The sequence below is a fragment of the Anomalospiza imberbis genome, chromosome 1 (genome assembly GCF_031753505.1).
Source record: "Anomalospiza imberbis isolate Cuckoo-Finch-1a 21T00152 chromosome 1, ASM3175350v1, whole genome shotgun sequence".
Lineage (NCBI taxonomy): Eukaryota > Metazoa > Chordata > Aves > Passeriformes > Viduidae > Anomalospiza > Anomalospiza imberbis.
Window position 1 is genome coordinate 90,646,120 of NC_089681.1, and position 24,864 is coordinate 90,670,983.

The window sequence follows — 24,864 nt, forward strand, 5'->3', positions numbered from 1 at the left end:
TCCATGGATAATTTAGTGGTGTTTGTTCGGAGTTGTTGCCCTTTGGTAATAGCCTTTACTGCTTCTATTTATTATTTTTAATAAACTTGGCTTAAAGTATTTAGTCCATGTACTATATTATAGGAGTATGTCCAACAGCATTCTTGCTTGTGTGCTTTACTTAGCGTGACTTGCCTGAAATAATCAAAAACTCTTTACTAAAAACTCGCTGTAGGAGATCCATTTTTCATGCTACTGTAGCACTGGAAGATGCTGCTCCTGGAATCTGATCTTGCATATCTGAATGTAGCAGGGCAAAAATTATTCTTTGAAGAAGCACAGCTCTTTTTTGTTTAGTGTGTGGATATAGCATGACTTCTTGTGACTGTGTTTGAGCACAGCATTGGTTTTGTCACTCTAATGACCTAGGTCATTAAATTCTTTAGCGTATCTAGGTAAGTAACTGGCTTGAGTAGGAATTTGAAGGTGTGTAATATGTTAATTTTGCAGAAGTTTGTGACCAACTTTGATAACATTATGAACACACTGAAGGAAGTGTGAAAAAAACAGGTTTACTAGGAAGGAAGAACTGGATATGTGAATTGGTGTTGCAGAGTAGATGAACAGCAAAGTTGCTTTTTGATATTTCCATGTGGTGTGATAGGGTTAGTAACTTAGATGGTACTGGTTGAGAAAAAGGGAAGTGAGAATTAAGTTCAGTAAAAGTAGTAAGGTTGAAATATCATTCAAACAAAATCTGTCTTGGTATGTGTAGAGTGTTTGACACAAGGAGTCCTAATGTGCTGCTGCAGTACAGATACGTGAAATAATTACCCTAGATATTTTTGAATTCTTGCTGAAAGTTCTAACCAGCTGTCATATTGCTTTGTAAATATTTCCTGTTGTTCTTTATTTTTTCAGTTTTCTTTCTTAGTTTCATGTTGTCTTTTGTAGCCTAAGGCCTTCTATTTTTATATATTCTCTCCTCTTATACTCTCATTGGCTTTGCTTTGTTTGGTTCATGAGGAACATCGCGGACAGTTATGTGAGCAATTGGAGACAGTAACAGTAGAAGGGTAATGGGTATATGGGGAACAGTACCAAGGTGATGATTAGAAAGTGTGGTAGGAAGGGGACTATTAACTAATAGTAAGTTATGTCTGCATCTCTGTTGAAATGTCCACTTAATAATAAATTTTAAAAATTGGCCATGAGAAGAAGCAGTCTCTGAACGCTCAGAGTTGATGTTCCTTTTCCCACTTTGTGACTGTTTGTGTCAGCTTCATAGTAAATCTGATTGGATAACTCATTTTCCAAAAGCTGACCTCCAGAGTGAGTTCATTTTCATTCAGTTTTGTTCCCCGGTATGGCTGTTTATATCGTTTCATGAGTAGCTATGATAGCAAAAGGAGCGGACTAGGAGCAGAAATCAGAATCTGAAACAAAGGGACTGGGAATGCTACTTTCAGTCATGGTACTAGCGTATACCCATTAATTTTAGTTTAAATACAGCCTTTTGGCTTTTTAAATATTTCACCAGGAGAGACCTGTTTCTTTCCTAGGGAAAATGAACTTCTGGGAAGAATACTTTTATCCTCCATGTCTTGAATTTCTGTCCATTCTTATTTATTGATTTGAAAGTACAATTAATAAGAATGGGCAAATGATAGTAATACCATGTACTTCTGTACAGTCTTCAGTGCTTTTAGAACAGCTGAGGAAGATGTATGCTTAAAAGGCAGAATCATGGAATCACAGAATAGTTTGGATTGGAAGGGACTTTAAAGATCATCCCGTTCTAGCCCCACCGCCAAGGGCAGGGACACCTGCTACTAGACCAGGTTGTTCAGCACTCCATCCAACCTGGCCTGGACACTGCCAATTTTTTTTTTTTTTTTTTTTTTTTTTGTAAAGAAGAATGAAAACAAGGATTGGAAGTGGTGAGCCATCCAGAAGAATTACTGAAAAGTAAGTTTAGAAAGCCTGTATCCTTTTAGCAGATAGCACTGAGTTTACATTTCTGTGAGAAGGGTTGTTTAGTCTGTGTAGTGTGGTGGTGCTGATGCAGATCTTCATGGCCAGGCTTTATAGCACCATGTGTAAGTTCTGCTAAATGTAGTGCACTAAAATAAAATGTTGGTACAGCAATTCATGCAAATAATCAGTATGTTTTTAGTAAAGCAGTGTTAATAAGGCTTTAAACACTTGTTAGACTATGGCTGGTTTTTACCACGGGACATACAATCAGTCATGTGTTGTTTTGGCAGTATCTTGTATAGTATTTGTTGTGTATGTGATGAAGTAGGTGGTGAAGTAAAAAAGGAAAAACTATCCAAAACAAAAATACCATGATAATTAAGTTTGAGTGTTCATGACACCTATGCCTGTGGTGAAGCCTGAACTGTTTTAGAGTGAGTCATAAATGCATTGTTGTCTTCTAGAGGATGTATGTGTAGCTCTTCAAACACACTATACTTTTTTATTACAAGTTGTTTGTGTTGCAGTAAGTTGGCTTTTCCTTTAGCATCTAGTATACCCATTTTCTTGTTCAACAGAAGCATTAATCAATAAACAAAATATATAACATTGTCAGTTGTTGATTGGTTTGTATTTATTTTGTACATTACTAATGTATTCTGAAAATTTTGTGCGGTCCTAAGACCTATTTTTATAGTTTTAATATGTCTTCAGTAGGTATTTGTTACAAGAACAGGATTTGTTAAAACAACATGCAAAACTTCACTCGGTCTCTATTTACATATAAGTAGGCCTTGCAGCATCATTAGCAGAGTACTTGTGTATAGGGTAGAATCTGATAAGGTCTGAAGTATCCTTCTTTCATTAGTGTCTTCATTTGAATTGTAGCAGCTGCAAGAAGAGATCAGGTCATGAATTAGCAAGTATGTCTTTCCTTAAACTATAGCACTAATTCATTTTTACCTGAGTGTATGAGACCAGACATTGACAGAAATGAACATTAACTAAATGTATAATAAGATTGTTTGAGGTTTGTGTTTACCTGGTCAGAAATATTGGAACTGTGACAAGTTTTCTTTCTTTGATGGTGTATGGTAGAAATTAAAAATTGTAATTTTAAAAGAGAGTCAAGAGAATATATTTGATTTCTTGGTCTTCTTGAAAAATCTTTTACTTCTTTCTTCTGAAGTTCATTCACATAAATACAGTGTATAGATGATAACTTTACTGTAGCCCACATTACATTATATTATTTTATTTGCAGCTATTCTTTTCTGACAGTATGGTCCCCAAAAAGGCTCTTGTCCTTGGGGACCAGTGTCACAAGATGAAATGGTGAAACCTCAAAGTGAGAGGGATGTCAGTAAATGAGAATCTTTCTAGGAACATTAGAGCAATCACAAGCAAAATGCTAAAGGAGTAACAGTTTCGAGTACTATGCAGAATGACTGCCTGATATATTTTTGGTTTGTCCTCTCTATGCAGAGCTGCATTAATCTGAAACCTGGGTTTATCATGTTCAAAATACTGTTTCCTTGGAAATACTCTGTAAAATTAAACTTGTTTTCAATTTGAAATCAAAGACTCAAACTGTCTATGGCATATTTTGAAATATTTAAATAGATTAACATCTCATTTATTATTGTGATCGTGCAGACAATAAGGGACTTGAATTAGCACAGTTCTACAACATTTTAATGCTGAGTAACTATATCAAAGATAAATGTAGGTACCTTTTTAATGTGCCTTATTTCTGGCCTCATAGTGTCAGCGAAGGCAGTGTAGAAAACTGTGGCAGATCATTCAAACCTTTTATGTCATTGCAAGTCAGTTGCAAGCGCCCTGTAGAAGTTCATTGAGTCTTTAAATTCCTACAGATGATGCATTTTTTTCTCCTTGTCCTCTTTCCAAGATACAAACATAATGATAAACTATACCTGTTATATAGCTTATATTTTTTTTCAGTGTTACTTCTACTTAATAATCAATGCATTCAAAACATTAGGGTGTTTTCACTTGCCTTATTTATGGCTGAAAACATCTGTTAGTGCTTTGTTTTAGGTTCCCTACAGATATGATGGTAACTTAGGTTTTAATGCTGTATGGTTGAAGTTGCTTCCTTTAAATGGATAGCATGTAGGGAATAAGGTACCATGTTGATTATTTAGTTTCTGCAACACCAAAAGAGTTGTTTTTTGAGGCATCATGGAACAGTTCCCCCAGGTTATAATGTCTTCAGTAGCATATGTTGGCACAATGGAAGTCAGAAGGAATTTGACTCTTTGCAGATAGCAGGTGAAATTTCTGTAGTAGGGAGGCTATTACAAACTCTTATGTAAATATCTGCTAAATTATTTTAGTTGTCTTTATAAAGACAGTATGGATTTTTTTTTTTTTTTGGTACTAGACAAGTGATTATTTAGTATTTGAATTTATCTTTAGCCTTTCTGATGTGCCTGTGGTTTGGTATAGTTTTTGAGATTCCTCTTTATGGAGTGAGCAGGATAGGATATAATTAATCTGAGTTCTGATTTTTATCAGCTTTCATATTGAAAGATCTTCCATATACCTTCAACACAGTGGCTACAAGATCAAATGGAACAGTTATAAATAAAAATAAGAGTTCTGTCTCTTTCTGGGTTTTGTTAATTTCTTGATCTTTTAGCATCTCCAGTTCTGTATCATCTCTTACTGCTGTTTTTTCCTTCTATTTGGCTCTGTCTCTTTTTATTTCTCACAATTAGTCTATTCAGGCATCCAAGTAGAAGCTTTAGGCTCCAGTAAAAATGTAAATTTTGTTTTTTGACTGGAAGGATACTTAAGGAGAAAATAGTTATTGTGAGCTTTCTACTTCTTAAACATTTCTCTGCAGAGTAGCCTAGGCTTTTCAGTATGTGTTACAGGAAAAAAGTAGTTACCATAATGCCTCTTTTTTTTTTTTTTTCCTCTTTTGCTTTGTGGTAAAAATTGAATCTTCAGCGAATTTTAAATTCTGTAGTTTTGTGGTGTTCCTGAAGTTTCTGTATGACTTGTGAAATGTAAACTAGAAAATGTGCTGAGACACTAAAATGGTAACCTGTATCTTAATTGCACTGGATTGGAACAAGAATAAATACAATTTGAAGTGAAAAAACAAGAGTTTGTAAAATACACTTGTTTTCTGGGTCCTTAATACCAATTTGGCTGCCCTTTAAATTGTTTTCCAGCTATAGTCTTATTATTTTAGACTCTCATGGGTTGATTTCATGAATTCCATGAGTGGTTGTTTGTTATTTTATGAGCTCCTGGAAGAGTTGAACATGTTAATGGGGTGATGAGTAGCAGCCAGTGGGGCTGAAATTGCTCAAAAAGATGAGCTGGTTAATAAAACAGGCACCAGGCCACTTTGTGCCATTTGCCTGGATAAATGATCTTCTCACCTCAGCAGCCAGGGATGTGTCTGGGTAGGGAGCTGGGGTGGAGGGACAGTCCTCAGGTACTGAGGAGAGGCAGCATCAGAACCACACCATTGTTCGCCCTCTCTGGTCTCTGAAGCCACTCTGTGTCAGGTCCATTTTTGTAAGGGGACTGAGGGTGCTACTTCGTGGTGTTGACACCTCCACTTCCCAAGGACAGATCTTATGGCTGATGCAGCTACAGACAGGAATAACAGGTCCACTTTGGTCTCCTAGACCAAACCTATTAATGTGACAGGACAGCAAGAAGTGCATCATGAACTGACTTAGAACATTCTGGGCCTGCATTGCACCTGGGCTGCTTGTTGTGCTGCCCATCATTTTGGTCATAAACTAAGGGAGGAAAACTTAAATATGTAGCTCTGCCACTCTTCTTCTGATCCTGACATGCATGAAATGTGAACTTAAAGCAACAAACGGGAGGATAGTTTATGTATTTCCTCCCACTGAAGCAAGTCTTTTTGCAAACCATGACTCTTGACCGAAACAAGGGTTAAAGTGTCTTAACAAAACCCCAAAAAAGTCAGTTCTAGTCTGTGAAGGTTATAAGTGTGAGGAAAAGGTAAGAAAGTTCCATGCAGTAGTTTGGCATAAATACAACTCCTGATAATAATTTTTAGAGCATTTAAAGACTGTCATGGTACTGTTTTTCCCCTCAATTTATAGTATACTAATCTAGTTGAACATGAGATTACCTATCAACTATAAAAAATAATAAATTAGTTTAATTGACGAGCCTTCGATTTTGCTCACTTCAAACCATAAGTTTGAAGTGAGCAAAAGATGTCTATAGTAAGTTGTGAAAGATGTCTATAGTAAGTTTATTAATTAGTTGCAATGTTTTTATCTAACTTCAGTTTTTATTAATAGCAAGTCTCCTTCACAAAATGGTGTGAACATTTTGAGTAGTTGTAAGTGATTCCCAGGGTAAAAAATACATATTGTTAATATCAGTCTTCTTCCTGAGATGGTGTCAGTGCCTAGTGCTTTCCAGTCACTACCAGTGGGTGAAGATTCCTTGTTCCCAGCTGTATTAAATACAGTTTGTCTGTGTTTACAGCTGTTGCTGAGGAGGGTTGGAAGTTAGGATATCTGAGGAAGAAAAAAGTGGTGATATCAAAATGTTGCCTAGACAATGATCTTCCATCTAATATTTTAAATTTTTGTGTAACCTTAGTCTTGTTACTATAAAAATACTGAAACAAAACTTTGATTGCATTTTTAATCTGACATGCATTCAAAGACTTTTTGCAGTCGGTGGAGTTCAAGTTATCTAAAATTGTTTTTAAAAGTAAACATACTTTCTTTAATGAACAACAGATTTTCAGTCTTTACATGAGTATCCTTCATGTGTCAGACCCTAGACTATGCTAATAACAACCCTGCCTTTATTATTTAAGACAAAATCAAGGACTTTCCACTTGTTGCTTTCATTTATAATTGTTTTGTTGAATCTGCTGCTGCAGTGGTGCCTCACTAATGTATTCAGCAATGCAGCAAAGACTGATCCTTTTGTTTGTTGCCCTTTGCTTCAGCTCATCAGTATTTTTAAATGTAATATCTGCTATATATGGTTCTGAGGTTCCATTTCATGCTGATATATTTGGAGGAGAGAAAGATGGTATTATTATACATTAGAAATTATCAGAGGAGGCATTTTTAAGTATCAAACATAGAATTGGGTAACATAACTCTTGGAAGTGATCCATAGAAAATGCAGAAACCCCCCCATACACAATTAAGCATGTCACTGCTGAGATGTTTTGTTCAGTTTCATTCTGTGTCAAAAGCATTTTAAATAGAAGATTAACCTGCACTTCTAAGTGGAATAGTTGCTTTAAAAATTCATTTTATGAGATGGGAATACAAAGGTCATGTTTGTTGACTTAAACTTTCCAGATTGCCACAGGTAAATATTTTGTTATCATACAGTTTATTATTTCATAGCAAATTCTTGTTAACACATGTGAACTAGTGTAAAAATATTTTTAATTATTTGGTAAAAAGTAAATGTAGGTTTAGGTGATTTTTGGATGCTTACTTTCATTGTTGGAGGGGGGTTGCTTTATTTCACAATGGTGAAAGCCTAGCTTTTCATTTTGCTGTTTCTCTTTTTGTATTCCTGTTGTCTTGGTAATAGTATTAGTTTTGACTAAGAAACAAACAAAATTGATTTTGCTAACTTCTAATAGTGTTATTTAGGGATGAGGAAATTCTTCATTTCAGCTTACCAGTATTTGCTATTAAATTGTTAACAATTGTACTGGACACTCACTTTATTAAAACCACCTAATTGTAAAGCTGGCTTTTGGACTGTATTTCAGATTACTGGTTAGTGTAGTACAAATATTTTCCTCTCTTTAAAGTTTGCCATCAGATTAGAAACAGCTGAGTGCCATTGCTGGTAAATTTCTCAATTTAACATTCTGCTCTACAATCCAGGCCTTTAATGTTTCAGTGTGGTCTTTTCATAAGTGCTGTGCAGGGTTGCCTTTTGCTGGTAAAGGAATGCAGTGTTGCATGTATTTTATAAAATTATTAATTCCAGTTTGTCTGCAAAACATCATAAGGTATGTTGAAGATTATGAAATTGGTATATGTGTGTGTCTGTACCCCTACTTTGAAAATAAGCTGTGACCTTTGGCTTCCTTTGTTCATGCTTTAAACATTTTAGCTAATACCATTATTCTCCATCGACAACCAAAGATGCCAAAAAGAAAATAAAGCTGTTCTTACCTCCTGCAGAGACAGGATCTGTCCATATTAAACGATATATACTGGGAATCCTGTGTTCTTATGCCACTATTAAATGACACCTCAGTAGCTTAATTGGTAGATGATTAGTCAACATAGTGTTTCTTGGCAATGTTCCACATACATATGTATTTTTGTAAGAGATGCATTTCTTTTCTGCTTTCATTTTTTAGTTACATGGGAATTGGTCTTTCGGCACAGGGTGTGAACATGAACAGACTACCAGGTATGTTTCAGTTATTTACATTGGTTTTTAAAATATGTTTCAGCTTTGGTAAGCAATAGAATGTGGCATTACACCTCTGTGTTGTATCTGTTACTGGAGTTATGTAACACTTGTAGCTGAAAAGTTTTAACTTTTACTGTTCATTTACTTCTGTACTACTTCTGTCAGCTCTTACTGTTATTTTTAACATTATGCAGATACTTTTTAGCAAACAAATACAGTTTAAAATTTTCATCATGTGTCCTGATAAAAATAAAGCTATAGATTTCCATGCTCTGTACACTGGATTTCTAGCAATAAAAATTAACTACTATGGTAAGAACTTTCTTTCAAACATGGAGGGAACTCTCCTTCCGTCACTTTTCTATACTTTTACCTTTCCAGCCTTCATGAAGTAAGAGTGTGTAGCCTAGTTGTAAGTTGTGACTGTTCCATTGACCTGCATGGTCAGGGACACTGTCTAGTTAACAATTGTCTGTAGTATCTCTGAATAGTACTTAAGAAAGTTTTTTGTGTGTATACATAAAAGACTGGATTTCTAACAGATCTTTAAATGTGTAAAAAATATCCATCCAAAACCAACCGACTTCCTTGAAATTACCAAAATATAAAACCATGTTGAAATGACCTTCAAGTATCTGCATTTTCTTGCTTTTGAGTTTTAACTTTCTTACCTAAATGCTCTGGTAGAGATTCATATGATGACTGCAAGTCCCTGTTACACTGTGAGCCCACCTAAGGCTGATGAATTATTAGTGGGTGGCATTAAGTTTAAGTATGATTGAGGATGCTATAATTATCAAAGATACTGCTAATCAATGTAACAGCAATAATTTGGGGTTGTCTGTAATTTACTGAGAAATGCTTAATGTGGTATCAGATGAAGCTACTGATGATAAAGGGTATAAGTGAGGAAAATACTTCCAAATTAACCTGCTAGGCAGCAGCTTGACAGAAGAGGTTCAGTACTGACTTGTTCAGAGTGTAGATAGGTATTTATAAAAAAGCACAGACCAAGATTGCTTGTTGTGAATTTCATTGAGTAGTGTAACAGTATAAACCTTCTTAAAGATTCTACAGCTTCTTCACCTGCAAAATCAGTACCATATTTGCATGCATAATGATTAGCTCTTGGTTCTGATTTTCACCTGTATTGCTAATTTTTTTTCCTTTTATTTAAAATTTATTTTTATTTTCAGGGGCAGCATAGCTAGTTACACTTTAGTCTGGAGATTCTGTTATTATGCAGAGGCTACTTGCTGCTGAATAGTCATTGAGAATAATCAGGACTAGAAATATGTTTCCCCAGAGAAGCCTGTTTGGTTTGTAGCCAGGAAGAATCTGATTATGACATATGGTAGCAATAGTTTTGCAAAATGAAAGGGAGAACAGGAGAATCTTCACTGCTTTACTGGGACACGTCAGATCTGTATATAGCTTTTTGAATTTCAGCATTGTAGCTGATTACATTTTTGGTGTTGGTAATATTGTATGTTTGCGTAAAGAGAAAAATGTGTTATCTGAATTTGCATTACGTGTTATATCCTACAAATGCAATTACTTATTCAGCCGTTTTGATAAAAGAAGTTGTCATTTTAAAGACTACACAGTGGATTTCCTAGGTAAGAAATATTAGAAAGCAGAAAGCTGAGTGTAGGAATTAACTGTATTAATCTGGCTAGAATATATCAACTTAGCACAGTCTTCAATTTATTTAATAATAAAATTAATAAATTGCAAATGCTTTTGTTTTCTAGGTTGGGATAAACATTCATATGGTTACCATGGAGACGATGGGCATTCATTCTGTTCCTCTGGAACGGGACAACCTTACGGCCCAACGTTTACTACGGGTGATGTCATCGGTTGTTGTGTCAACCTTATCAATAACACCTGCTTCTACACCAAGAATGGACACAGCCTGGGTATGGAGAAATGCTGCCTTTCATGACAGCATTATGTCTTTAAGTCTGTTGTGAATAGGAAGCCCTCTTCACATCAGGAGCAAAGGGTTTTTGAATAGTTCTTTTGGTAGTTTGATAGTCTATGAAGTAATTAAAGAACTGGGGAAAATAAATTGTTCTGTGCCATTAGCACTAACGTTCCTTGTGAATTTGGGAGGATTCATCGTATAGCATCTCATTCCACAGGATCTGCGTTAATGACCTCCATTACTAAATCCACAAATAATGTTTGATGGTCATAAAGTAATAGATAATAAAAGAACTGAAGGTCATGAGAATGGATATAGCTAAAATTCCTTGCTGCTGTAGGGGGAACACCCAGCCTTCACTAAAACTTTATATTGGATGCATGTTATTTTGAGCATATGTTGGAGAACAGTGTCTTTTGGATTCCCAGTCTGTAGTCATTCATAGTTGGGCTCAAGCCATAAATTATAAAAGTTGAGCTAAAATTAAGTCCATTAAACTCATAGAGTAAATTGTAGTATTAGGCAACACTGCAAGACAATTTTTGAATTTGAAGATGTCAGGAGTGGGTGGAGTTGAAAATTTTTATGGAATATCTATTTCAGTTACTAAATGTAATTTAATGAGCCAAGATAGTGTAAAGAAAGAAGAAAAAAATTACTTCCTGCATTAAGAAAGGAATGGGGACTTGGGAAGAGATCTTGGAATTATGCTGAGGGGGGTAGGAACTTTGAAGGGATAAAGCTCAAAGAAGAACAAGGTTTCTGTGATGGGTAGAAATGTGATAAGGAAAGGAGAGGGTTGCTGTTCTAATTTCTTATGTTAGCAAACACAAAGTAGGTTTGGAAGAAGGGGGAAGGATGTGGTTTAAATTCTTTTCTAGCCTCCCTGAACTAGACTGACAGTTTGTTTGCTCAGGTCTTGAGCAAACACATCTGACTTGGGAGTTTTCCTGCCTCTTCTCACAGAAGGGCTTAGGAGTCTCCTCCTGAGGTCAATTCCATGTAATCACTTCCGTGAATATATTCTTTCATGATTTAATATTCCTTCTAAATTGAATGAGTCTGTATACTTTGAGACCTAGGGCAGTTGGACACTTGAACCCTGTGCTGTGTAGTTGTTTCTTTTGGCATCCTGTTGCAGGATAGGTCCAAGTGGAAGGTAACGGGTTTGTGTTTTCCCTAATCTTTAATTGGGTTAAAGCTGAGAAAAGCAGTGTTACCTTATTCCCTGTTTGAAACATTGACAATGTGCCTGCAGGAAAGTTGGATCATGTGATCAACTAAAGAGACACGAGTGTTCTCACTACCCCTATGGTCTCATGAAAGTGTGAGCAAGCTAGGAAGGCAAGGGCAGAACCCTCCTTTTCAGTGGAAAACATAAAGCAGACTGGATTAGGCCGACTGCAAAACAACAGTGCAAAAGATCAAAATCTGTTTTTAGAGGAGACCAGAATGGCATAGGTGAGGGGAGGTTAATAAAATGTCATCTGTCATAAACTGAGTCTGACAAACACTTTATGGATTTCAGAAGGAAACCTGACAGCTGTTCTGCTGTCATGGACTTCGCTAGCTTTAGCTTCTGACATACGAAAATTGATTCTGTGTTGAGTGGAAAAAGAAATTAGAAATTTTGTCTGTCTCACTGAGTTGTTGCAGCTGATAGTTGTCCAGAATTCCTGTAAGTTTGTGACTTGGAGGACATTTATGTTTCTTCTCTGGGCCCACGTATATGGTCTAGAATATAGGAAGTCTCTGGCTCAGCCTGGAATTTGATGCTGCAGAAAGGGCTAAGCAATTCTCATGCAAGTGTGAAATCCTGGGCTGAAAAAAAGCCCCAGCCAAATACTGCACCCACCCCCCAAGACCCCAGCACCTACATATCACTTAGTCATCATTTATTTGTCATGCCTACAGCCTGCATTTTGGAAAAGAGCAAGTTGGATGAAAAAATTGCCAAATAGAAAAAAATTATATAACTTGGGAAAAGACAGGGTAAGAGCAGGGAATAAATAAAATTATAGCTTTGAGATATGATGGGATGAAACAAAGGAAACAGCTTCACTCAGTATGCCATCCTTCTCTCTCAAAAGATGTGGGTAAGGAATCCAGATGTTCTTGAGGTTTGAAATCCTGGTGAAGAGTAGAGATTGAAAACAGGGATGGAATTTAGGACAAAAGGTTAAAAGCTTTTCTTTTTGTCTTAAATTTGAAAAGATGGTGGTACAAAATAAGTTGAAGTTTGAAGGCATAAGTGGATTTGAATAATTCCGCATTAAAAAAAAAAAAAAACTTGCAACAATAAAGGAAACTCTGAAATACTGTTATTATTTGACTGTCAGAAGGAGATTATTGATATTTTTTTTTAACTGAAAGCTTCCCATCCCCCCAAAATTGCCTGGAGTTGCTGAAGTGTATAGAGGTCATATTTTTCTCTAATCCTGAGACAGCAAAATCACTCCTTTGGTTTTATGGGTAGATGGATGTTTGTAATTTACTAACAAGATATTAAGCTGTTCTGTTTGAAAAACAAAGCATGAGGGTATGGATTGGAGGGAAACATTTGCAGGCTGGTTTGGAGTATTATAGACATGTGCTACTTGTGTAAAAATTGTGAGTGAGTATGAATAAAAGTAATAGCAAACAAAAAAAGACACCATTAAATCTTGATGTTGCAGCATCGTGGCATGCAAGTGAAAAAGTATTTCCAGATATCCTTACCTTTCTTCTCTAAATCTAGTATGTAATTAGAACTTTCAGACTTTCTAATCTGCCTATCTGTATGATTTGCTAAATCTTATAACCTATTTTGAAAAAAATTAAGGGCAATTTAAGTATTTTTGAATGATGATTACTTTTTGCCAAATACCGCCATTTATTATTTAAAAAACGTGAATTGTGCGTAAGCATCATGGATTTCACCATACTTAGCTTATTTCTGAGATGGTTTGAGTGAGATTTCTGAACAGATAATGATACATTTAAGAAAATGAGGCTAGAATCCAGACACATGGAAATTAATCTTAATTTTCTCTTTATTACAGGCATCGCTTTCACAGATTTACCGGTAAGATAAGTGCATTTTCAAACAGTTTTCCTTTGTGTCTTTACACAGATGTTTTAAATCAGACTAGCATTTACTCTATGCTTGATGGAATCACAGTGATAATTTTAGTAGCCAATTTAATAGTAGATATTTCTCATCATTATTTCAGTGGTGATTTTTTAATTGAAGGAGAAAGTGTTTTGGTTTTACACCAATCCTTACAAGAAGTTTTCCTTTTCAGGTTTTTTTTAGCAGAATAATAATACATGCTTTGGCACATTCAAGCCTTACATACAAAGTCAGAGCTGTATTAAAACACCAACATGGTGGATGGCTGCTTGAGATATTTTCACTGTAACTCATTCTTGATGTTTGATTTTCATGATCTTTGCTTCATAGAATCAAAAGTATCAATTTTTTTTAAGCTGCACATATCTGAAGTCTTGTAGCTTTTGAGTCAATTAAAGTGTGCTTTCCTTAAAACTGGCAGCTGTTCCCTATACTACTGATACAGGCATGATACTGCACTTACTTTGGTTTTCTTCTCATCCACTTCATTTCTGATTTAATCTGTTCAAGGTGCAGTGTGTGATGCACGTCCATCTGGCCAGCCACTCCCTTTGTGTGGCCTTAAGAGGCAAGGACAGATATTCAGGAAAAATGAAGTCAGTAACCCAAGAAGCCTCTTAGTCCTACCACAGGGTTGAGTGTTTTGTGTAGGAAACCACTGCCACTGTTCTGGATCTTGAGGATGCTAGCAGGACTCCTTGCTAGCACATGATGCCAGCTCAGGAAAACTGACACTATAATATGAAGTATGAAGCTGAACCCCTTTTTAGAATCAGTGGTTTCCATCTCACTAAAATATTTGAGACTTGTGGTTTGTTGATTATTTTAGACTAGTTAACAGTATGAGCATGTTTATTTTAAAAAGAAAATGGTGCATTTGTGAAAATAGAGGCAAGATTGGCTTGGGCGTGGTTTGAAAAACTCTTGTTTTTTGGGTTTTTTTTCATTTCATTGGGTTCTTTGGGCTCTAGCGTTCCTACTGACCTGCCTGTTGATAACTTCTTACTGATAGCTTTAATTTATTTAGCATAATAGTCCTGTAGATCAACATCCTATTATACCATACCACCATTGTCTGCAGTGTAATTATGATGTAGGTATATTTATTAAATAAACTAAAAAAAAAATTAACCACCTTCCCCCCACACCCACAAAAGACCCTAGCAACAAAATCCCATTAACACAATTGAATGCTTTGCCATTGCTGAAATGCTCATTGCATTTAAGAAAATTGCCTTTATCCCAACAGGCAGATTGTACCTTTCTCATATTTGGCATGTTTTAAATTTGCATGGGGACCTAATTTCTAAGCAGAAAGTTAAACTGAGACAACAATAAATGCTGTTAAAGTATTTTCCTAGATACAAGTCCAGGAATTCACAAAAACTTCAATGCATTGTTGCAGTTTTTGTTAGGCACTACAATTGGACTTTGAGGCTATTGAGTTTTCTATCCTGTCAGTTCTTCTTACCACTAAAATTCAGTGATGTTTTAAGTATTTCACCCTAAAAGGAAAATGGCCCACTTTGTAAATTTAAGTTCTGTTCTCTTTTAAAAGAAAAAAACTGGTCTTTAAAAATCATCAAAAATTGTTGCTTAATATTTCGTGAAATTGAACCCAAAAGTTGTAACATGTAGCACAGTTAGAAAAGCATATTTTCTGACTAGAATGTCAATAAGATTTTCTTTTTCCAAACGAAAAAAAAATTTTGAGCACTGGGAATAAAATTGGTCAGTCATTGTATTGCTGTATTGGCAGAAGCTGCTTTTACTGCTGGAGCACACTACTAGAAGCAGTGAGGTTATTACTAGAGATGGTAAAAAAACCCAAACCCACAACAGTGGGGATTTTAGGGCAAGTGTCAAAAACTAACTAAAATATTTCTTGCAGCCAAACTTGTACCCTACAGTAGGGCTTCAAACACCAGGAGAGGTTGTGGATGCTAATTTTGGACAACACCCATTTGTATTTGATATTGAAGACTATATGCGAGAGTGGAGAACCAAAATTCAAGCACAGATTGACAGATTCCCAATAGGAGATCGGGAAGGAGAGTGGCAAACAATGATTCAGAAGTAAGACTTGTCATATTAATAATTTTTTAAAAAGTTGTTAGTTGCATGATTTCGGAGATCTTCAAAGCATTCTATCTGTTGTCTTGTGCAAAAAGTGATAGATAAGGTGAAAAAATAGTACAAGTAATTTTGTTACCAGGTTTGATAACAGTGTAAAAGGGAGCATGAACAGATTTTGTGGCAGAGTTGTCTGTGTCACTAATAATCTGGACTTTATAATGATGAGTGTAAGACTTCTCTTCTAATTTGACCTATCTAATATGGATTGGGGAGTTTGTAGGAAAGTTGCCATGGTTGTAATGGGCAGTTTTAATATTCTGGGCTCTGGAAATTTCCCTTTGCATTCTCAGCCTTTGGCATGCCAGGTTAAGTTGTGTCTCATTAGTGTTTCTTGGAAAAATGGTGGTTGTGACTTTGCTTTTTTTTTTTTTTTTTTTTTTTTTGGGGTGAAAACAAAAACTTAATGTGCAGCAATTTCACTTCAGTGGGTGGCAATGAGAAAAAAAGCCAGCTTGATTAGCAGTTAATATTTGAACTGACCCTGCCTTTGGGTCATGAATAATTGTTATTAAAATTTATCATAATAAAGTTATGCATTTATTATTTTTAAAAATTATTTTTCTGTACAGTGTTTTGAAGAATATACTGACTCTTAAATGAATTACTTTTGTCTGACTTGTATAGAAATCTCTGCATTTCAAGCTGAATTTTTCAATTCAGTCAGCTTATTTTATCAAAGGGTTTTTCCATTACAGAGTTCTTGGTTTCTTACTTGTATTTAATGAGTATTTCTGAGTTTTGTTTTTGTTTATTTTTAGAATGGTATCATCTTACTTAGTTCACCATGGATACTGTGCAACAGCAGAGGCATTCGCCAGATCCACAGACCAGACTGTGCTAGAAGAATTAGCTTCCATTAAGAACAGACAAAGTAAGGCTGGAAAGCATGTTGCATCCCTTTTTTCCTCCCTTAAACAGATATTACATAAAGCTTTCTCTTAAGCAGCGTTGTAGAATTTGCTTGCAGCACTACTCCATAGCACAGTTCTTTGCTGTCATCTAATGTTACACATGTATGAGCAGCTGGGTATGAAAAATCTGCACAATAATACTTTGTAACTTGTTTGATGTCGCAGAATGTGGTAAATTATCTGTTGTCTTTTCTCTTGAATGGAAAGTTGGGATATGTCTGAAACAAGTGTGTGTAATGTCTCTGAGTGTTTGTGAAAGCTAATGGTTAGTCACAAACAGGAATATAAAACTTAGTCTTGACAGACATTTATATTTTTATCTGAACTGTGAAAAGGGATTGAGTTTAGAGAATGTTTTGTAAGTTAAATGAAACTTGAGTTTTCCTGCTTACAGATGTGAGGGGAAGAGGACAAGGACAACTGAGCAGTTCATTTCTAACTTGCCATGCCAGTACTGTTTGGCAGCCTGATGGAACAGTGCCTTCCCCTTCCATTTAAATCCCTGCTCTGTGACCATCAGCATTTGTGTTACTGTATGACATACCACATGAGGAAACTGCTTTGGTTGTAAAACAGCACATTTGTTGGGTTTTTTTACATTTGGATCAGTTTCTCTGTTGGTGAAGAGAGCTGGGAGGCTGCAAATTGAGCCAAGTACAGCCACAGCAGTATCAACGAAAGCAGGGACCTTTGTGAAAGATTTTACTCAACTGTAGTTTGATTGGAAGTATGTGTTGTAGGTGAAAGAGACTAAATTTTTGTTTTTCTTAGTCAAAATTGAACCTGTAGGAGTGCAATGCAATTTGGATGTTCTTGAGTGGCAGTAATTTGAAATGTGCTTATTTATAAAGTTGTGAAAATGAGAAATAACTCACAGAAGAGTGTCTGCAGTCTTATTCTATCTCTAAATGCACATTCTGACTACAAAGCAGTAGGATGCTGGCAATAAATAAGAATACTGAGTTCTCATTTAGATACATGTAGGTGGAGTGCAGTTCTTAAATTTTCCTGTTGAACATTTTAAGGAAACATGATCTTTCTTTACACTATTTTTTTTTCTGAAAGGAAAAAAAATCTTGTTGATTGATGGTTGCAGTGTCTTTTAATCGTTAATGTACATGTATTAATCCATAAACTGTCCATTTAACTGATGTTAGTTTTGCTGAACAGAAATTCAGAAATTGGTTTTGGCAGGATGAATGGAGAACCCATTGAAACAACATAACAGCTGTATCCAAGTTTACTAGAAAAAAATCCTAATCTCTTATTTGTTTTTTGGTGAACAGGAATTCAGAAATTGGTTTTAGCAGGAAGAATGGGAGAAGCCATTGAAACAACACAACAGTTGTATCCAAGTTTACTAGAAAGAAATCCTAATCTCTTATTTGCATTAAAGTGAGTCTTCAAATTATACAGATGTGTGTTTATAGATGGCACAGTACCTTCTGAGACAAGACAGTTACTCATTTAAAGCTTTCACAGAAATTTATACAAAGTTAAGCAGCGCTTTTTAGAAAATGTGTGTATTTCACTTTTTTATGCTCTTCTTATTTGCTACATGTTTAACTAGGTTTTGTCATCGAGGTCCTGGTTTGCAGCGTAATTCACATCTCCCTGTAGACTTGTTCTCTAGAATTAAGTTCTGTAGTTCTTTCTAATGAATTTTAGTCTCATTTGGGTGTAAAGTAAAACTTAAAATGGAAACTGATATAGTAGCACATTCAAGAAGGTTAAGAATCCTGATAGCATAAGTTAATCTGTTCCTCCAAAGGGGTGACTGACTTTAAATACCAATTTAAATGAGCTGTTTCATTCCAAGCCACTTTACTAGAAACCTCTGGCTAAAACTCTGGAAATTCCATAATCCCAAAGAGTTCTCTTGGCTTTCCAGGCACACAATAGTCACCTTCATTTTGGCATTTTTACTTGCCAGCTGCGCTGTTCTCCAGAATTTTGTATCACATTGCAGTGTTTTAATGTGGAAAAAATGCATTATCACCTCTAAGAACAAAGCACTTTAATTTTATGTTCAGTTAAGTAACTGGGAATGTGTTTGAAGTCTGTCATGCTCAAGTGCTGAACAGAATTCACGTGATAGTACTCCAGACTTATCACAGAATTCACAAATTGTGAACATTTTGATGAAAGACTTCACTCAGTAGCATCAATTTTATGTTATCTTTTTCTCAGTCTGTCTTTCTAAATTTTGCCTGTTCTATCGAGGCTACTGAAGCCTTAAGCATAAAGCAGGAGTTCTGAGCTTCCTTAAAGTCCATAGTAAGACCTCTATCTAAAATGAAATTGACAAAGACCAACAGCCTCTAAAGGGAAGGTTTGTATGGGAGTTTGCTTTTCAGACTATTTTCAAGTGCAGGTGTTTAATGTTAAGAGTTACCCTTTAATGCTTAATGTTCCAGTCAAACTCTGTTCTCATTTACTTTGAGAGAAATTACAGACATGACAACATAATGACATATCTTTCTGAAGAAATAACCTTGCCCCTGCCAATAAAAGAAAACAGTTAGAACAAGAAAATATAGTTTAAATCGCTAGACTTTGAGAGCTTAGTGACAAAGGCTGTCCTCCAAGGATAATATTCCTGTTCTGCTCCCTCTCAAATTTGTAATTATGTATTTTTGGCGGAATGCTCCAGAGCTTATTGACGATTGGGTTACTGACATTCAGCATTTTGCTGAGTCAGACTTGTTCTATATTTAACAGTAAAATAAAATCATTGCTGTCGTTGGTAATTTGAAATGTGTAAATGGTTTTATTAGCTTAACTTTTTGCCTTTTGTTTAGGGTGCGTCAGTTCATAGAGATGGTGAATGGTACAGACAGTGAAGTGCGGTGTTTGGGAGGCCACAGTCCAAAATCTCAAGACAGTTACCCTGTTAGCCCACGGTCATTCAGTAGTCCTAGCATGAGTCCCAGCCATGGAATGAATATTCACAATTTGGCAACAGGCAAAGGGAGCAGCACACACTTCACTGGTAAGTTCACGTGGAGGATAGACCACACAGATTTGGACGTACCACGTCACATGAATTTTTTTTTTTTTTAAAGCTTAAGATTTTATGCTGAATGCTGTGTGTGACAGTAAAATGTTAATGATTAAAATACGGGATTTCCAGTCACTGGGAAAAATGAAAGTTTCATCACATAATTTTTGCATGTGCTCTTGGCTTTACTTCTCGTAAAGTAGGTTGCCACCAATTTCTAAGAAGTGCTTCCCTCTGGGAGGTGGAAGGTTCTGACATATATTCCTCTTGTCCTTTTTATCATAATTTATGGCTTGGTCAAGATGATTTAAATCCAGTAAGTGGTGTATATGATCCATTTCCTGTGGTGTTGATGGAGAAGTCAGAATAGCTGTGGTTGAGCAGGAAACATCAGAAGCCAGGTGGTATGGCTGAGTAAAAGATGTGCTGCTGGCAGCCACATTTCAGTCTGCACAGTTGAAACATTTCTTAGAGTATTGAAGTAGTGGGGAATCTTCAGTGGGAAGCCATGAATGTTCAGAGCTGCCCCAAGCTTTTGTGGAGATCCCCATGCCTTCCAAAGTACCCCTGCTGAGTGGAAGCTGAGCATGTTAAAAAGGTACCTGAACACGGCATCATTGAAGACTAAGACTCTTAAGGTAGCAGAGACCATCAGCTTGCACTTCTGTTTAATTTCCAAATCCAAACTGGAGCTGATTTGGGGCACTTTATTTTTTTTTTTCCTTCTCTGGAGTGGAGTGGAAAGTCAGTGTAGCCTGGCCATCAGAGTAACTGCTGCCTTTGGAAGGGGACAGCAGCTTTGCTTTTCTTCCCTCTGTGTCAAGAGAGTGCCATCACGTGTGTCAGTGGAGAGCCACTCAGATTTTCTGGTTGTCCCTCAGGTGGTTATTGGGATGTAGTGTAGAAAGTAGTGTAATTTTTGAAATTTTGAAAATAGAGGCAGGTTGATTAATGTATTACTAGAATTGATGTTTGGGATTTTGTAAACGGCAGCAGCTGTTTTATTTATAATAAAAACCCCTTCCTGTGACCTGTTTCTGTTTTAGAACATACTTGGGAGCTCTTGGTTTGATGGAACTGGCAATTGCATGTTTGCTTCAAAGAGTAGTTTTCCTGTTATATTTTAGAAGGGTCAGAAGAGATTTTAGCTAGACATCATAATTTTACAGCATGGTGTAATTTTTTTTAGCAAAGCACAGTATTAACAATTAAAATAATTACATGGTGAAGGAGGGAGGTTGTATGTAAGTATAGCAACATGCAACGTATTCAGCGCTGAATTCTGCTGCACATTTATCAAAAGAATTATGTGATCAGGAATTAAAAATGTTTTCTTCCATTCATAATGATTACAGTGGCCTAGAAAAGATTTTCTAAAAAACGTCTACATTAGTGCAGTTTTCTGTTTTACCAGTATATTAGTACAACTGGAAAAACCTTGTGTCTCTGTTCATACTTGTTAAATAATGCTTAACGTCTGCACTCTAGAAGCCTGAAGGGTTCAAATACCTGAAACACGGAGGTGAAGTTACTTGAGTTTTTGTGGCAAATTTAGCATACTTGTTTCTGGTCAGTAAATGCTACACTTACTTCATTTTTTCTACAAACTTATCTGTAAGTACCACTTTCTGACTACAGCTGTTAAAACTTCTTGCAGGGTTCGAAAGTAGTTGCAGTAATGGAGTAATATCAAATAAAGTGCATCAGTCTTACTGTCACAGTAAACACACGACCACCAGTTTGAATGTACCAGAGCTCAACAACATAAATGTATCCAGATCGCAGCAGGTTAACAGCTATTCCAGGTAAATAAACTTTAGATGCTTTTTAATCACATTAAGGCTTGTGTTCTCCATGTGTTTACATGGCAGAGAAGAGTTTTCAGTGAGTTTTGATATGATTTTTTTTCCCCAAGACAGTTGAAACATAGTGCAAGGAGCTGCCAGCTTGCAATAACTCTGGTTGTTTGACAGTTCAAGCTCAATAGACCTTTTTATCCTGTTGGGTTAAAGAAATGCAGTGGACAAAAATAAATTACCTTGCTTATAGCTATGGTCAGTTTTGAAGTTCCATAGTGAAGGTTAATTAGCTCTTTGGCACTTGAGTTCTTAATTGAAGCCACAGACACTGATTTAAGTGTGTTGCACACAGGTAATGAAAAGTTTTCAGATACTCTCCATTTGTGGCAGTATCTGCAAAGTAAACACAGTTGAAATGCCTATGAAGTGTGGATTCGCCTTCACTGTATACACCAGGATTGTTTGCCTACTCCAGTCACTGTCACGAGTGCAAAACACATTCAGTTCAGAGAATGAAAATAAATCTGTTAACCAGGGTTATTATGATTACTCATAACCAGTACATATTGAGCTCTGGGTTGCATGGGTGCAGCAGAACCTAATTTGATGTGAAATGCAACAGCACTCAGTTACACTGTGCAAAATGGATTCCCAAAACTACCACATAGGATGTGATGATGTGGTGGCGATGACCAAAATTATTTTAGATGAATAGGAATAATTGGGGTAAAAAGCTAAGAGTTACAATTTACTTTTTAACTTTCCACAGTTTCTGTTTGCATCAGCAGTTGCCTCTGCCAGAACGTCTGGCAGTGTCCAGGCAACTTGGAGATTTTTCACAGAGGAAGACAGTTCCTTGGCTGTGTTCTTGCCCAGTCAGAGAGGCCTTTTGGTTTCCTTCCTCAAAGGAAGCTGAGTATTTTTGGTTGCTTAGAAGCAAGATACTAAACTTCCAAATTGAATCTATTTGGTCATGACAGAGGTTTTAGGTTGCTATTCTCTGGGATGGAATAGAACAGGCCAGGATGCAACTGTCAGCAAAGCTCAGTCCCCAAAGCCACGCTGGCATTTTCTAAAAGCACTTCTGTGAGCTGCTGTAAGCAAAGGGTTGTGAGGAGTTGAATGCTTTGCATTTGCCACTGAGTGTCTCTTCAGTGTTCTGCTTTACTCAGCATTTGCTTTGGGGTTTTCTTTTTTTGTTGTTGTTGTTTTTCCTCTGTCATTCCATAGAGTAAATAAGAGGAAAGGCATTTTTTCAAAATAATTTTTTACCTAAATATGGTATTTTCCATGTAGGATGTATATTGACTTAACTATATTTTTTATGTATAAATATTAACTATATTAAAAAATGGGAGTAGTATATTTTCTCAATGTATTTTCTTCAGGTCTATGTACAAACAGTTATATAAGCAAGGTAAGAACTTTTTGGTCTGTACCTAGAAAGTGTTATATTCCTTACTCCTGAATAATGGGGGACATGTTTAATTTTTCAGCATCTGAAAATAGTATTTTACTGAAAACTAATGTTGAGATAACCTTCAAACTTTCCATGGTGCTCTGGTAATCACCAGTTGCTATCAAAGAAACTGTGGTCTAGCTTGGTAATATTTAACAGCAGCTTTTCAGTAGCCAAGATGAGGAAGTGGTGTGATGAAGTTATAAAGATAACCTAAGTACTTAAAAATGAGTAAAACTTGTATTTAATACTTTCTTTTCAGCAATGATGTAGACATGGAAACAGATCACTACTCCAATGGGGTTGCTGAGACTTCTTCCAATGGCTTCCTAAATGGTAGTTCTAAACATGATCACGAAATGGAAGAATGTGACACAGAAATGGGTCTGCAGTGATATTTCTTACATTTTTATTAAGTGATGGCAACAAGGTTATGTTTTTACTTGCAATGCTTCCCAACTTGAAAATTAGGGTTACTAGCTCAAATCTTAATTTTTTGATTGCTTGTTTTGCTGTTACTAGATGTATATTTTAAAACCACTGATTTAGGTGGTCCAATATCAGTGTGAGAACAGGGGAAATGGGTAGCTCATGGCTACTGAAATTAGCATTAATTTCTAAGGAAGAAATTTTGAGAAGAAACACCCAGTTGTGTAGCACCCTGTGTTTGAGTTGGGAAATTACTTCTTCTCTTCCCATTCATGGTTCTTGTGGCATCTTTGTGCTCCACAGTAAGCATAGAAATCCTAAATCTTTTATATTGAAATGCACAGTGCTAATATTTAATGCTCAGTAGCTTTGTTAGGGAAATGTAAAACTGAAAAATGAACTTTTTTCCCATGTTTTCCACAAAAAACCACCAATTTATTTAGTTATGAGCTAAAAATTAACTTTGTTTTACTTAATTTGCTTTATACTCTGTCATGCCTGTTGATGTTGGTGACAGATGACTGTTTAAATGCCTTCTGCTTGCCCTTTGTGCAGCTGCAGAATTGGTACTCAAACAATTGATTTAAGCAGATGTCAGTTAATGTGTAGTTTAAATGAAATGTGAAACTGGAGACCTTCAGAATGCAGCAGCGCGTGCAGAGGTCTGTGAGCGCTTCCCAGTTCCGGGGCATGAGCTGCTGCTGCTGATAATGCAGCTTGGCTGGGAAACGCAGTGGAACAGCAAATGTCATTCTGTTACAGCCCTGCAAGGAGGAATGCGAGTTGCCAGACCATTTTCCCTGCATTGTGCTCTGAGACTGGATACTAGCAAGACTTTATATCTGTGACAGAAAACCCAAAACAGGTCCTTGCTCCCTTGCAGGCTTTTCTGCAGAGACTTGCTGTGACAGACATGCAGCAGCTGCAGAGGGCACGGAGTTGTCCTTTTTGTAACGTAGTTGTCTCCTGCCTTTGGAAAGTCATGTCTTACATTAGGCTGAGCTAGGGACAAACACCACTACTTGAAGACTTGTGGGTGCTTCTCCTACACAGTTTACCCCCCCACACACCCTGCCCCCAGGTTGAGTCTGGTGGTTTTTCACTTTTTGAAATATTTATATATTCTCCTTAGTACTGTGTATGTAAGGTTAAGTAGGCATGTGTTTTCCAGAGGTGATACACTTCCATCTAAGGAAAAAAAAAGTGGCCAGTTAAAAAGCCTTTTTTGAAAGAGTAGTCAAAAATACATCACTAAATAGCAGTGTTAAAGTCAGAAAGAAGAGTGGATTTGTAATTGAAGAGTCTATCAAAATGCTCATTTTAAAACTTGATTCCGTTGATGAAAAAAGAAACGGAATGGATAGATGCCCTTTTCTTAATGCAGTGCTTTAGGTGTAAATTTTAAAAAAGCAGATTTTTCAAAGAAGTCAGGTGTTGGTTTACTATTCATAAGCTGCATCAATATCTTTTTAAATCAGTAGTATTGGGAATATTGTAGGAAACTGTAAAGAAATCAGTTGTAGTGTCCTGCTTGATTACAAAAGAAGCCTGAGCTATCCAAAGGATTAAGATAATGTGTTCTGTGAGGAGTAGGAACGGTGTAAATTACTGTCTTGTAGCAGAATCCATCATGGCTATTGAGGAAGTTCGGCATGTTTTTACTCTCTATTAGTTCTCAATTTTGTGCATCTTT

At 36.2% G+C, this 24,864-nt stretch overlaps 1 protein-coding gene across 5 annotated transcripts in view; it reads left to right on the plus strand.

The window, feature by feature from the left end:
• RANBP9 (RAN binding protein 9) overlaps positions 1–24,864 on the plus strand; it is a 39,737-nt gene that overhangs the window by 11,667 nt on the left and 3,206 nt on the right. For 2 of the 5 annotated variants that reach the window (XM_068199734.1, XM_068199742.1), the window contains exons 3-11: positions 8,339–8,391; positions 10,149–10,316; positions 13,366–13,388; positions 15,328–15,512; positions 16,331–16,443; positions 17,770–17,878; positions 19,285–19,475; positions 21,142–21,289; positions 23,005–23,078. In XM_068199734.1, coding sequence (XP_068055835.1) covers positions 8,339–8,391; positions 10,149–10,316; positions 13,366–13,388; positions 15,328–15,512; positions 16,331–16,443; positions 17,770–17,878; positions 19,285–19,475; positions 21,142–21,289; positions 23,005–23,078 — 1,064 coding nt within the window. Of the gene's footprint in view, positions 1–8,338; positions 8,392–10,148; positions 10,317–13,365; positions 13,389–15,327; positions 15,513–16,330; positions 16,444–17,769; positions 17,879–19,284; positions 19,476–21,141; positions 21,290–23,004; positions 23,173–24,864 lie in introns of all 5 variants that reach the window. The other 3 variants (XM_068199724.1, XM_068199714.1, XM_068199750.1) reach the window with 2 other exon arrangements.